Source organism: Solanum dulcamara, chromosome 1 (genome assembly GCF_947179165.1).
Source record: "Solanum dulcamara chromosome 1, daSolDulc1.2, whole genome shotgun sequence".
Lineage (NCBI taxonomy): Eukaryota > Viridiplantae > Streptophyta > Magnoliopsida > Solanales > Solanaceae > Solanum > Solanum dulcamara.
The window spans coordinates 8,498,636-8,514,978 of record NC_077237.1 but is presented as its reverse complement, the minus strand read 5'-3'; the positions used below and the strand labels follow the sequence as shown (position 1 = coordinate 8,514,978).

The 16,343-nt window shown below is 33.5% G+C and overlaps 1 protein-coding gene across 1 annotated transcript; it reads right to left on the bottom strand.

The window, feature by feature from the left end:
- Positions 1-848: 848 nt before the first annotated feature.
- Positions 849-1,777, bottom strand: LOC129886792 (cell wall / vacuolar inhibitor of fructosidase 2). Its single transcript, XM_055961644.1, has one exon. It carries the CDS (start codon positions 1,621-1,623, stop codon positions 1,063-1,065), a length of 561 nt encoding a protein of 186 aa, XP_055817619.1. The 5' UTR covers positions 1,624-1,777; the 3' UTR covers positions 849-1,062.
- Positions 1,778-16,343: the final 14,566 nt, after the last annotated feature.

Sequence of the window (16,343 nt, the reverse complement as noted above, 5' to 3'; positions counted from 1 at the left end):
CTTAATTTTTTTCTTTCAAATATCATAAATCTAGTGGAATTCATATAACATAACACCCACATTTGATTACCTATCGCAATATATAAAAACTTAATATATAATTTGATAACAAAATAAGAATGACTAAAAATTGAAGCCACTGGTTAACGAAACTAGTGGCAGCAACTACGAGCAAAGTGCATCTTTCCCTCCACCATGATTACTATATAATGTTTTATATATATAAAAAAAATGATTATATCACCTCCTACCAATTCCATAAGAACACGAGAACATTCACACATTCATATAGCCCCATCTAACCTCCATTTACCCTTACATTAATCTACTCAAAAGCACCTGACCTGCAGTATTCAAGGGTCTCGTGATGAGAAAATAGATTTGGAACTTCTGTCTTCGTGTTCTTCTTAGTCGTATTCTCCGCCGTTTCTATTTAAATATTGATAATATTAATTAACATGTTAAACCCTATTATTTAAAACTTCTCTTGTACATGGGTCAAATGGTATAATATATTAACTAAATTAACAATTTAGCCCACCAATTAAATTAATTATTTAAAATTATCCATCAACTAATTAACATAGTTATTAATAGTCCAAAATTTTCAATTTAAATTTACGGAAATGATCTTTTATGAAAAGAGGACTCGTTCTCAAAAAGATCTAATGGGTTATTACATGGTGAGACTGTTTTACTCTTAACCAGAGATCTCGGGTTCGATCCTTAGATATAAAAAAAATCATGTTGGGAGCGCCACTCCGAATACACCCTACAGTGTGCGATTTAAATTTAATCTGAGCTTCACGAACTCCGAACTCCGAACACCAAGTGAAAAATCAAAAAAATATGACAAGACCAACCAAAACACATAATTATAGAAAAAGTTAACATTTTTCATATCACATGAAAAAAAGAAAAAGTAAAAAAGAAGCAAGAAATTGAACCCCATAAAAGGGGGAGGGGGGACCGTGGTACGTAGTCACATGCTTTAATCCTCTGAGCTACAGGCCCCATTCCGTCTCCACTTGATCTGTTTCCGGGAGTAAAAGCAAAAAAAATTCACCAACCAAGAGCATCAAGAATACCTAAAACCACATCACAAATATGTTTAAATCCATCTTCCCTAATAGCAAGTTGAGATGGATAATCTAATCTTGGATTCCTCCTAAATCCATTGTGACAAACATTAGGATAATCAGCCGCGGCCATAACATGCATGTAAGCATAGTCATAAACTTGATTATTCAAATCTTGAAGTGAATCTTGAAGTGCATTAGTGGCTAATGTATATTTATCAGCACAATCTTTGAGGAGTTTCTTCATTAATGCCAAATCATTATTTGTGTAATTAGTAGTATTAACTACTAATTCAGGTGAAGAAAGAAAAGTGTTTGTGGCTGTGGCATTGACCATTCCAATTTTGACCATGATAGTTGCTAACCCCTTTGTGTCTGCTTTGAGACTTGTGGAATCTGATTTGAGAGATGACACACAAAGATCATAGTATTTTGTGTTCTTACATGTTTTTTGGATCAAATCAATTGATGATGATGTGGAAATTGTTGGTTGGAGTGAAATCAAGAAAACAAGAATCAATAAGAAGTGGAAATTACAAGTCATTCTTGATGATTAAAGATTGATTTGCTTTTCAATATTTTGTTTTCTTGTTTTGGATATATATGAAGAGGGTATTCGGGGATAGAAACTAAAAAGGGATTTTGATGTTAGATTTCTTGGTCTAGTATAGATAGAATAATATAGTTGTATGAAAAGGGGGTTATTTTCTCTTTTATACTAAGGAGAATTTCTAAGTGGAGAATATGAAAACTAGATATACACTTTATGGGAATTTATTTTTCAGAAATATTCTAAATGGGATGAGATAAAGATGAGTATTCATAAATGTGTTAGGAGAAAAATGGAAAATATTCATCATAAAGTTATGATAGAATGAATATGATTCTACCCTTTAATTAGAGCTTTTGGGATCAAGTTCTGAGAATGAATTTTTTTTTGATAAAAGTAGAATTGTCTAAGTTCATATAAAGAGATTATTTATATTATTAATAATTATCAATGTGAGAGATTTTCATTCTTCAACATCACATCTGATCACATCCAGGGGGCCCAACTCTAGACATCTGATACCATTTAATTTTTTTTTATCTTGAATCTAACTCAATCATAAAAGTTAGCTCATGAACAAAGAATTGTTCAAACCCATATAAAGACATCAATCACCGATATAATTCTTCAACAATAAGAAGTGTTTTGCCTTAAATGGGCTAGTACTCGTAAAAAATGTCTTTAGTTAGAATGTAATGAACATTAATCACAATAAATAACGAAAATTCTTAAATAGGAAATGACAGAATATATGAGTCTTCAGCACCACTTTTTCTTGGTTTCCCATTAGATGTATCGTGTATGTTCGATATTCATATTGAGGTTCAATATAATTTAATTAAATTCGTATTGAAAAGTCTCACAAAAAGGTAAAATATTTTTTCTTTCAGTATAATAAAGGTGATTTTGTATGTCTCAAATTTAAAATTTTTGATTAAATTAAAAATAAAGAACTACTTACCGGTTCACTGTGGCCCAATTTATTTTTGAGTGCCTCTTAGGTTTCTTGGTATTTTTTGTGATCTATCTGTTTGTCACTATCGAACTATATATGGTACCAATATAAAATTATGGACTTTATTTTTTAGTTGTTTTTGTATTTTTTTCTCCTAGTTGTAGGTAAGGGTCTGCTTGGCAGGGACAGTAACAATTAATAGGCCCTTTTTGGAACTTGCCTACCTTCCAAAATGAGTTCACGGGAAACACTGTTAGGAAAATATGGACCCCTTCAATTAATCATGTCTGGAATATTTGTTTCTTTTGTACTAGGCTTTAGCTAGCTAATTCATTAACACATCACCCACTTTCCAAGTACATATGTCTTTGATGTGAAAGAGTTTCACATTGGTTATTTAAACGATGTGTTTTTTTAGGGTTTAGCCGTTTAGATTGGTTAGTGTCTATTGTTATATTAATTATTGTAGTGTTTACTTTTGATATTTATTATTATCTGTTATTTATTTATTGTGTTTTGATTATTACATTATTTTGTTTCTTTTTGTTATTGCGTTTTGACTCATCTCCTCAGTCCCCACTTTAGAATTTCATTGGGTATGATATTGTTGTGGTCTCTTTTATATGATTTGGATAATCCTCATTATTTGAACTAGTTTATAAGATAGAGTTAGGTTCAATATCTAATTTTTTAAAATCATGGAATTAGAATCGGATCCATCTCAATTCTCATTTTTCAACGTTGAGCGTTCATATTAAATTATCTATGCTCTGAATGTTCAGCTCCAGGCGCGAGGAGGGTGATGGGGGTGGGCCGTGGGGTGGAGGTGGGAAGAGTCCCACACCAGTCATTCAAATTTCAAGGAATGCATGATCTCTTTAATATATTTTGAACAATTCTCACTTTTTAAGCTAATTTTTTGGGTTAAATTAGACTCAGTGTCTATTTTTTTATCAGGATGTCTACCATTATTGATTCCCTTTCAACATTTTTGTTTCTTATTTTTGAAAATCGATCTTATGGTAAATTTAAATACTTTTTTAATTATATGTCCTTTTTAACAGGAAATATATTAATTATAATCTAATTTTTTTATCCGACAATAATGACTTAACTCTATGTTTTTGCAATAGAATATATTACTACTTCTGTGATTTTAAAAAAAGACAATATACAATAGTACGTACATGGACGTTTCATTCAAGGGTGCAATTCTGATATTTTGCAATGTTTTTTTATAAAAAAATTGCATTTTTGAATTTGTTATCTTATCACATTATTCAAGAAATAGTTGTGAATAATTGTGAAAGTGAATCATGCATGTGCATGTTACGTAATTCCATCCTTGTAAAGCAAGATTGTCACTATGTGAATTGACAAATCAAATTAAAGTCAATAAAATCTTTCATGCAAGTGGGTTGAGATTTATGTCAGCTAATGGCCCATTATTAAATCATATATAAAGGTAAGTAAATAAAATAATCTTATAATTAATAGAATTAGTAAATTAAATTAGAGAAAAGCAAGTAACTTTCTATAGTATTCTAAAATCATTATACAGAAATAAGAATTACAATAAATAATTCACCATTAATCTGTCGCTAAATTACACAGATAATACTTTATTAATCCACCATTAAATTAATGGGACTAATGATTATTGTTTAGTCATTAAATTATCGGTCGCTAGTTTTTCTTTATTGTTATAATGAATACATTGGTGATTGGTCAATTATATCAAAATATTCGTTACACTATTATTAGTGCAGATAATTAGATAAATCTTATCTTTATTACACTTTTTGTCCGATATTTTTGTTTGGTTAATCTTTCGATTTGTAGATCGATGTCCCAAATTATTTGTAAAAGTATTAGTATATCTATATCAGTTCCCTCTATGTACATTGAACAAAGAGAAAGCTCTAATAAAAATAATTAGTATTCATAGTCTTTCTCAAAATCAAGTTTAAGTTCCAGTCTTTGTATATGCTCAATGATCCATATATATATGGATGTAATTTTACAGCAGTATCTTTTAATTTATATTCTCGGTATAATTGTCAATACCTAGATCTTAAATCATGATGAGCTGGATGTTTTTTCATGAACTTTTCTTGTTTTAAGGTTTCCTAGAAACTTCTCGCTCTAATATCAATATAAAAGGATTTGGATTTTTTCAATGGTTTTGAAGACTATTTAGTCCGTATATTATTGCTAATACTTCTGCGTCTATGCTACTCATATTTCTCTTTTCCTTATATTGTTCACTTTGGTAGGCACAAATTTTTTCTTCATTTTTATGGTTGTATTTATTAGGTCTAGATTTTAAAATGGCCTCCCCATCCTAGCTTACTTCCATCTGTCTGGATAATTAAATAATCTGATTCTAATGGTATTTTGAGATTTCTTAACCTTTTTCTTTAATTTGTTGGACTAATTTAACGTCTTTCATATTGAAATGCTTTTGTCCTGTACTTCCTGTTTTTGCATATAAGGGTCCTGCTATCTTTCCTAGATCTTGTATGAAGTTTCGTGCATAATTTACAAGTCCTAAAAAATTTTGTAAATCTTTTGTATTATCTAGCTTATCTGGCATAGCTAATACTTTTTACGCTATGTGTGGCTGGAGTTTAATCTTTCCATCTCTTAGAGTTACTCCTAAAAAATTATATGTCTTTTACATAGCTCCATCTTCTTTTTGCTAATTATTATTCCATATTTAACAAATAATCTAAAGATTGTTTGTAAATGTCCTAAATGTTCTTGGATATTTCGACTAAATACTAGAATATCATCCACATTCTATGCTTTCTGGATGCATTTTAACCTGCTAATATCCTGATTTACAATTGAATTTACTAAATATCTTCTTTCCTTGTATCCTATTAATTAATTCATTTTTGTCAGAAAGCTTGTATGCATCTGTTCTAGTATTATCATTTAATCTTTTATAATTTATTATCATACGAGCTTTTCCTCTTACTTGTTCACTATGGTTTCTAACCACGAATGCCGCAGATCTATGGTTGGATGTAGATCTTCTTATTACTTCTAATTTTAATAGTTCTTTAATTTGTTTACTAAATTATTCTGTATCTTCAATAGATGTTGTTTTTATTGTATACTCGGGATTTATTATATCTAATTTACACATGATTTTATTAGCACCCCAATGTACTACCGGTTTTTCTCCAATTATCTCCATTTCGTCTAGTATTGCTACTATATTGTCTAAATCTTTTGGACTTCTTATTGTACCTATCTTATTTATTCCTGCTTGAAAATTATAGAATTTTGTTTCAATATTTATTAATGTATAGTCTTTTCCTATATCTTCTAGGTATGCTAAGTTTTCTACATTCGATTCTTGTTCTATGTCTTCTATGCTGCCTTTTTCTTCATACGGGTCTTTTAAAGAGCATTTATTGTTATTGCCGCAGCCTTCACAACATGGTTGCGAACTTTCGGCTAAAGTTGGGGTTTCTTTATTATTTACCTAATATCTACCTTTTGTTTGGAATTGTATAGTTTGTACTGGAGTATGAGTTGTTTTCTTAAATAACATTATCCCATCTCTGAAAAATAAGCAACTTCCATTATTTTGTAGAAGGAATTGTAGTCCTATTATTAAATCAGTTTTAATGTTTAAGTCTCTTGCTAGTATTTTATACATATTGTATGTTGATTTGTAAAACTCATTACATGTATTTATAAAACTTATTTGTGCTTTTTCTATGTAATGGTCATAAGTATTATAAGTTCCATCAATTTGTATTACTGAAATTGGTTCTTTTAAAACTTCTAGCAAATCTTGTGATACTATTTTCTTGTTTATTAGGCAGCTAGTGCATCATGTATCTACTAAGGCTAAAGTTTCTATTTGTATATCTTATATCCTAATTTGGGCTAGTACTTTTATTGTTCCAAATTTTTTATCCTCATTACATATGAAACTTGTATTATTTTCTTCAATATTCATTAGTTTTGTTTCTATTTGTTCTAGATGTATAGTTCCTTGTGTAGATATATTATCTATTTCTATTTTTTATTTTCCTTTTTCTAGCAAAACTAATCTTTGTTCTAATTCGTTTATCCTTGTTTCTAATGTTAGTAGTCTCATATTAGTAGCTTGATCTCTTATTTGTGTATTTTCTTGTTGTTTATTTATTTTTATTTTTAGTTTATCCTCTATACAACTAATACAGGCTTCCATATAACATTTTTGACATTTATGTGATGACCCGCCACATCATCACGCCACATAAGCGCCATGTAAGTGCCACATATCACAAAGTTGCCCTTGTGGAAGCCTTACATAGGAAAAAGGCTAGTCCATAGTGGAAGGTTCTAGAGACATGTGGAGAATTTCCTTGGAAGACTTTAGAATTCCATGGATTTGCATGAAAAGTCCTTAGAATCTTCTAGTTGTGTAGAGAAATCTAAAAGAGGGACTAGTTTGTAAATATGGAAGGACTTGTGTAGTAATTTTTATTTACACTTAAGCCCCTTAAGAGTAGTATAAATACAAGGGGCCATTCATTTGTAAAACAATCAAGCATTCTTCCAAAGCAATACAAAAGCCTTCTTCATAAAAGCTCTCTTGTCTTTCTTATAATCTAGCATTCCCTTAGCGATCTAGTTTTAAAGGCTTATTTAAGCTTGCAAGATCGTGAAAGATTCGTAAGTAAGTTTTCAAGTGCCGCACGAAGGTCTTAGTTGAAGTCTAAGTCTGTGACAATGTGGTATCAGAGCGAGGTTCTACTAAGGGATATGGAAAGTGAGGGAGACATCAATGCCACTACCGCCACAAACGTCAAGCAAGATGTTGGAAAGAAGCACCGCAAGGGAAAGAAGAACTCTAAGAGAAATGAGGAGATGCCGCTTGAGCCTACACCAAGAGAGGCCCTAACATCCTACTCACCCTCGGCAATTGAGGTGAGTGACGATGAGCAAAGTGAGGAACCCGTGGATGTCACGCTCGGCATTGAGTGGATCGCAAGGGTGGATGCTGCCCGATAGGCCGTAGAGATATTGGGCAAGCGCTTGAACAAGTTCGACGGCAAGTTCAAGTCTCTAGAGGAGTTTACCCTTGAGGAGAATGACAACATCCGAAAAGAGTTGGAGGTGCGCAAGGCTGCCGAGTACGAGATGAAGGAGGTGATCACTTCCTTGGAGTGTCGGCTCATGGACGTTCTAAGCACGATGGAGACCATGAGGACCGAGATAGCAACACTCAAAGGAGACATAGATGCTGGGAGATGCATGACGTCCAGTGAGGAACGGGAGGCCAAGATTGAGGCTCCCAAGCCATCGATGTTCAAAGGTGCCCGTGATGCACAAGAAGTGGAGAACTTCCTTTGGCACTTGGAGAATTACTTCAAGTGTCACAAAGTAAAGAATGACGAGAAGAGGATTAACACGGTCGTGCTATACCTCTTGGAGATGGCCATATTGTGGTGGAAGCGCAAGGAGTCCGAGATCGAGAAGGGTCTATGCACAATCAACACCTGGAGCAGTTCTGGGGCGAGTTTAAGAAGGCCTTTTTCCCCAACAATGTCATCTATAAGGCCAAATGCAAGTTTTGGGAATTGAAGCAAACGGGTTGCATACGGGCCTATGTGAAGGAGTTTACTACTCTCACGCTTCAGATTCCCAACCTCACGGATGACAATATGTTGTTCCACTTCATGGATGGGCTATAAAATTGGGCCAAGACGGAGTTGGAATGCCAAAAATTCAGGACTATCGATGAAGCCATCACACAAGCCGAAGCTTTGACAGACTTCAAGCATGATAAACATGATCGAGGAAGAGGAGACGAGACGATAGGTAGTCATGAACAAGGTGGGGGAGGTTTTAAAGAGAAACAACCTCATCCAAAATACCATGACAACCTTAAGTCCGATAGTAAGAAGGCTGGACGACGAAGCGATGCCGATAGAAAGGCACAGACTGCGAAAGGGAATGGATGCTACATATGCGGAGGGTCGCATGGCTATGCAAGGTGTCCTGAACTAAAGAACCTTGGTGCCATCCTATGGGAATGGAAGGAGAAATATGTACAAGGGCAAGAGAAAGGTACAGACATGACACAATTGGGCCTGATTGGACTATGCAGAGCTATCACAAAGCAATCAGGAAAGCCAAAGAAGTACGACGCACAATATATAGACATCATGATCAATGGATAACCCGCCCGTACAATAGTTGACACAGGTGCAGAGGCTAACATAATGACCAAGTCAGTAGCTATGAAGTTGGGGCAAAGTTACAGTCCAAGTGACGCCCGCCTCAGGATGGTTAATGCACCCCTGACACTGGTGTGCGGAGTCGCTAAAGGAGTAGACATCATATTGGGTAAGTGGCGAGGTAAGACCAACTTTACCGTGTCTCCCTTAGATATCTTTGATATCATCCTTGGGCAGGAGTTCTTCCAGCGATGCCATACGGTGATCAACCCCTACCTCCAACAACTCCTGGTTATGGAGCAAGAGGGATCGTGTATGGTGCCCCTAGTCAAGGTGCCGAAGATGGAAGAACCAACCCAACTTTCGGCCATGCAGCTTGAGAAGGGCCTAGAAGAGGGAGTACCGACGTTCATAAAGACCATTGCGAGTTTGAGCGAAGACAATGGTGCTAGAGAGGCATTGCCACCTTGCATGAAAAAGGGCTTGATGCCGAAGAAGTTGCCAAGACACTTGCCTCTAAGGTGCTTAGAAGAACGAAGGCCAGTGTTGACTGAACCAAGCAGAAATAGGGACAATAGGACACTGCCATGTTCCTCGCCCACGGGAAGAAACAATCTCCGAAGGCGGCCACATAAGAATGGTATGAAGACTTGTGGCAGCTTAAAGACAAAATCCGGGAGCTTTTGTAGAAGCAGTGCGCCGAGGTCACCGCAACATCAAATGGGGGAGAGTGTGATGACCCACTACATCATCACGCCACATAAGCGCCACATGTCACAAAGTTGCCCTTGTGGAAGCCTTACATAGGAAAAAGGCTAGTCCATAGTGGAAGGTTCTAGAGACATGTGGAGAATTCCCTCGGAAGACTTTAGAATTCCATGGATTTGCATGGAAAGTCCTTAGAATCTTCTAGTTGTGTAGAGAAATCTAGAAGAGGGACTAGTTTGTAAATATAAAAAGACTTGTGTAGTAATTTTTATTTACACTTAAGCCCCTTAGGAGTAGTATAAATAAAAGGGGCCATTCATTTGTAAAACAATCAAGCATTCTTCCAAAGCAATACAAAAGCCTTCTTCATAAAAGCTCTTTTGTCTTTCTTACAATCTAGCATTCCTTTAGCGATCTAGTCTTAAAGGCTTATTTGAGCTTGCAAGATCATGAAAGATTCGTGAGTAAGTTTTCAAGTGCCGCACGGAGGTCTTAGTTGAAGTCTAAGTCCGTGACATTTAGCTCTATTGGTTTTGCTGGGGTACCATCTACATATAGTACATTGATTACTATCTATTCCTTTTTGTCTTTCAAAGTTATGATTACATTCTTGGATAACATTCATCATAGTACTAATTTGTAAATTTTCTAGGTTTAACTCATTTACTTCTAATTCTATTTCATTTATTAGATTATCTTCTTCAGAATCAGATGACTCCGATTGGGTTTTGTCTTCTACTTCTATACTCATAATAGAAAATATACTTTCATTGTCTGACATATATTCATCTACATTCAATAGGGTTTCTTGAAAATCTTCTATCAATTTGGAATTTCTGGTTCTGCTGTTATTTCTTTTTGGACATATGTTTGCTAAGTGTTCTATACATCCACAAGTATAGAATTCTAATTTATTTTTATAATTTGTATCATTTCTATTTTTTCTAACATGTCTATCTTTATTTAAGTATGGCTTTTTAGCTGAAGATTTACGTAAGTAGTATTTTTTACGGCTATATGGTCTCTGCTAAGTAGATCGTCTTCTATATTTCTTTGGTTTACATGGTTCTTTATCATAGCTTTGTATTGTATATATCATGGTTTTACAGAAATTTATTTCATTTTATTTTAGTTATTTTTGTATTTGTATGTTGGTACATTTTTCGTGTAATACTTCCATTACATGTTGTATTTTTTGTCATATATATATATATATATATATATATATATATATATATATATATATATATATATATATATATATAATTCCATTATTAATTTCTTAATTAAATACAAGAAAAAGATAAGTATAAATCCAAAGTATTTCATACATAAAATTATTTATATATCGTGCTCATAGAAATCCTCAAATTATTCATATAGGATGGTACAAACTAGCACTATATTTAATGACCCTCAAGGTCATTTTTTGAAATTTTCATAAAATGACCGTTTTACCCCTTTTGATAGTTGTTCCGAGTCATTTTTGATTAGTGTTTCGTGTTGGTTACATTTTGAAAATTCTGTGAAAAATCTAGAATTTAAGAAGTTTTTGAGTTTTGAAGGCTTAAGTTGTTCAAACGTGGTATTTGGGACCAACCAGAGCTACGAGTCTCGGAATAGAATTTCGTTAGTTTCATCAGCTCTAAAATGTGAAATTTGTTCTAGAAGAATCTTCGTTTCTGGAATTGAAGTTGTTTCGGGAATTTGAAGTCTTAAGTTTGAAGTTGAGGTTATTTTAGACTAAGGTTTGATTTTGATCAACAATTGGAGTTCGGATGCTCGGATTGAATTTTTGATGATCTGTTGGTTTAAGGAGGTGATTTCAGGCCTACAAAGAGTTTTAGTGTATTTTTCGGGAGCTCTGAGGGTGTTTTGGTCTTTTTGAGGCCTAAACTAGTTTAGTTGCGACTAAACGGATTTCGGATCAAGGAGATCTCAAATTCAAATTCTGAAAATTCTATTGAGTCTGAAACGTCGAATTTACTAGGGTGGCATGTATGATTTGTCTTCACGAGATTCTGAACAAATCCTGAGGGTCCATTCAGAAGTTTGAGAAGTGGAAGAATTTTTTGAATGTTCATATCTGGCGGCCTTCGCTTTTGCGAAGGGAGGATCGCGAAAGCGACCTCCACTTTAGCGAGAGGCCTTTCGCTTTTGTGACCAGGACCCTTAGGGAGGCCTCGCAATTGCGACCAGGATGTCGTGAAAGCGACCCTGTGTTGCTTAAGTGACATCTAAAAGGGGTTTAGTCGGGGTTATACCCCATTCCTCTATTTTTGGGATCCTAGAGCTCAGAATAGATGATTTTAAAGTGATTTTTCAAGACTTGTTGATTGGGTAAGTATTTTTAACTAAGAATCTTCAATACCCATTGATTATATTGTGATTTCAACTCTGAATTCTTGATTTTGGGCATCAAATTTTGGGAATTTTATCAAGAACTCAAAATTTTCTTATATTGGTGATTGAGGGTTGTTTTTTATTCTGTTTTTGAAATAGTTTTCACTAATGGATTCCAAATGCTTTGAGGAATATTTTCAGGTATTAATTTTCTTATTTTAACCTCGTTGTTAGAATCGGGATTTTTAGTCGTTTTGACCACTTTTCCCTAATTTTGTGATTTTGGAGTCGTTATGTAACACCCCAAATTTTTTTCGCCAAGACTTGAACCATTCTTCATATGTGTGTAGATTCGAACTGAATGACTTATAATTTTATATATGAGTTAGGATAAATTCCTAAGTATTTGAAGGGTATTAGATGTGGTTTATGTTACACCTCAAAATTTCTACGCTAAGATTCAGACCATTCTTCGTATACGTATAGGCTTGAACTTGAAGACTTCAAATTGTATATATGATCTAGGATCAATTCATAAGTATTTAAAGTGTATTAGATGTGATTTATGGTCATAAGGGATCCCTAAAACCAAGCCAAGTCCAAAAAATTTCTATCGGCTATGTTTCTGAATGAGTTCGTATAAGGATCAACTTCAAATGACCATGAACTTGTCATTGGCACCATTTAGGTAGTAAAGATAGAGGCTTTATAGACTAGATAGTGATGAATTTATTTTGATGTCTTTAACTCTTGATTAGTTTTATTAGTTTTCTTTCAAACTATGTTTTTGATTTGAATGATGGAGATTGATGATTGAGTTAGCCCACTAAGATTTGTTTTTCTCTTAAACTAAGTCTTCCGTTGATCAATAAATGTGTGATCAGGTCAAGTGGTTCGCTTGAGAGCCAGCAATGGCTTCTGAGTGCCGGTCACGCCTAGGGTACCCTCTCGGAAAGTGACACGTTAGTACCAAAATTTGATTATAAATCATTGTTTGATTAAATTGTGGTGATTTGGACATTATTCGAAAGGGAAAAACTCAAGTGTATGATTGATCGAATATTGATTAAGGCAAGTGAACTCCTAAACCTTTGTTAAAACTTATAGAATCTTGTATTTCTTGTTATGTGCACTGGGGAGTAATATGAAATGGTTCGCATTACTTGTTCATTTTGTTTGATCCTAATAATGTAGAAGAGGGATGATAAAATGACAACTCGATGATTTATATTGGTGCGATCGATATGATGATGACTTTGACATATCGTAGACATGTGAAATGATTATATTGATGTGAAATGTGTATTGTTGTCGATATCATCCTATTATCATAATTTGTATGAACATTTCTTATTTGCATTGGTTCTGATATGCTGTGATGAAATTGAAATAATGATGATGCCGAAGGGAAATGGTTCCAGCGATTGATGATTATGCCGAAGGGAAATGGTTCTGGCGATGTCGAAGGAAAATGGTTCCGACAGATACATGAACCATGTGAGTCCTCCATGGGTTCCGGCCAGCTAGTCAACAGATGTGTATCATTAGGACAGACATGCATCACTATACATGACATTTTATTGCATTGCTTATTTTTTTCCATTGTGGACTGTTTTTTTTCCCCTTTGTTGTATCCGTGAATGATAGTGTTGAACTTGATATGATTTGATTGATACATCGTTGAGCCATTCTTGATTGCGAGCTATATGATATTTGAATTGTTAGATTGACTGATTTCTATGCAGGTTGTAGTTTAGGAGGTTTGGTTGGGATGACAAGAGTACTTATATTCTTTTTAGCTTTTCCTAGTTTTAGTTGTCCATTTGCTGAGTACCGTGTTGTTGGTACTCACTCCTTGCTTCAACACTTGTGTAGGTTGTGAGTCCGGACCCGCATGAGTTCTAGCTTTTCTACCACATCCAAGGCTTCTGTTAGAGTGTTGAGGTAGATGTTGAATCCTTCTAGTGAACACTTCTTACTCTGTTTATGTTTTAGTCCTGTTCTTGAGACGAAGATATTATGATTGTATTTCTTTTCTTATTTTATTTTTCATTAGTGGCATTTACACGTGACAACCAGTCTTGAGGAATTTTGGGTATATTTATCCTCTTTGTTTAAGTTAAGCCTTGTTCTATCTTATTTACTTCTGCATCTACTTTTTGTTAAGTTTTAGGCTGACTCATCTCGGTGGGTTGAGATGAGTGTCATCACATCCGTATTCGGATCGTGACACTATAACAAATGGGACATGATTTTTCTTTTAGCGACAATATTTATTGCAACAAAAATATTTAGTGGCAATAGAATTAATGCTAATGTATCTAAAATTGCTAAAGCCTTTAGCAATATTTAAATAAAGCATTATTATAAATACTCATATTTATTATCATCGATAAATATTATCATCACTAAAGTAATCGATTTGGGATGTGGATACAATTGTAAATGAAAAGAAAATTCTTCATAGGATTAAAGTCATAATTATTATTTTTAGGCAAACTATTTAACACTTGGAATTGCAGCTTTCACAAGCCTGCACATAAAAGTAACAACATATATATTTAGGACAACACATGTTACTCCTAGATATATATATTTGACTCAAAAGAGAATCAGATGAAAGAAATCAATTTTTTTAAAAGTAGAACCATCTTAGTTTCTTACATAAACTTGAAAATTACAAAAGCAATAAAATAAAATAGAAACTGCTGCTGTTTATCTTTGATCACATGTTCGGATCCACTAAACATCACACAATCTAAAGAGTAAACACTAATTTATGTTTCATTATCATCATTAATGAAGCATGTATTAGTGTAGGCTCATTTGGTAATTTCGTTAATCAAATAATCTCACCTCCATTGATATTGACGTCTTGTCTTTTCTAGCTTTTACTTCTTCTGTTTAATTTTACTATCTCTGTTCCATATTATATGAGCATTTTACTAAAAATATTTGTCTCATATTAGTTGATCACTTACTAAATCAAGATAGAATTAATTAAATTTTTTCTATTTTACCTCTACAATTAATATGGCCTTTTGAATGTAAACAATTTTCAATACTAGTTATTTCTATATTCTATGTAAATTGCATTGATATAAACAAAGAAAATCTTTCAATGTACTAATAATTTTTTAATCATCGTGTAAACTTAGAAGTGCCCATCTAATATGAAAGGGGTAGTATTTATTATATTTGAATTTGGTATATCCATTTAAGAGAATAATGATTGGCATGTTATTTATCACTATCATTTGTTAATTAATGTTTAGTAATAGGTTTTGTAAAATAAGTAATTGATGTTAAGGATAAAACATGAGAAAAAAATTATCTTTTCTTGACATTTAGATAAAGCATTATTATAAATATCCATAAAAATTTATTTTTAAAATAACTAACAAGTAAAATAAAGGTAATAAAAAAGAATTCTCTAACTTTTTGACATCTATTGGAAACACAACCCTAGTCCTCCTTATCTATAGAATTAGTTTCATACATCAAACGTTAGCATTAAAATCAAATCAAAATTATCTCCTCCTTGTTGCTGAAGGACTTTAGACTTTAAGTTGAGCATTATACTGAACATGTAAATCCCTTCACCTTATTTGATATCGATGCTGCTGAAGGACTTTAGACTTTAAGTTGAGCATTATACGGAACATGTAAATCCCTTCACCTTATTTGATATCGATGCCCATTAGGAGGTGCGAGCAGTTGGAGTTAGGGGTTATGAGGAGGGGCAGTGGTAATCCGAAAAAATACTGGAGAGAGGTGATTAGACAAGATATGACGCTACTTCATATCACCGAGAACATGACCTTAGATATAAAGGAGTGGAGGTCAAAGATTAGGGTAGAAGGCTAGTAAAGATAGAATGGTGTCTGGTCGTGTGCCTGTTTAGGGTGGTCGTAGGTTTAGGTGTCTAGCCGTGTGCCGGTTTAGGGTGGTCGTAGGTCTAGACATGTTTTTATAGTTGTGTTGTTATTACCTTTGATTATCACTTTATCACATTACTTTGCTATTGTTATAGTTCTTATTATTGTTCTTGTCATGTAAAATTTGCACCGCTTTTCATTATTTTGTGTCATTATGCTATATATATTATTTTTCTATTTTACTTGGAACTGTGACTTTTGAGCCAAGGATCTTTCGAAAACAGTCTCTCTATCTCCATGAGGTAGTGGTAAGGTCTGCGTACATCCTATCCTCCCCAGACCCCACTTGTGAGATTTCACTGGATATATTGTTATTATTGTCGATATCATTCTAGTTGTGTTTTATATTTGATTCAACAAACGCTTTATACCGTTTAATGGTGTGATTTGGACATATCAGAATCCTCTTCGTTTTTTTAGTTTTCATTTTCAAAATCTGTATAACATAATGTATAAAAATGTATATATACTTTTTATACATCATATATACATTACATATACACCTTTTAATAATATTTCTCATGAATCAATTTGAATAATATATAAATCAACTTTTAATGAATTAAAATAAATTGAACTAAT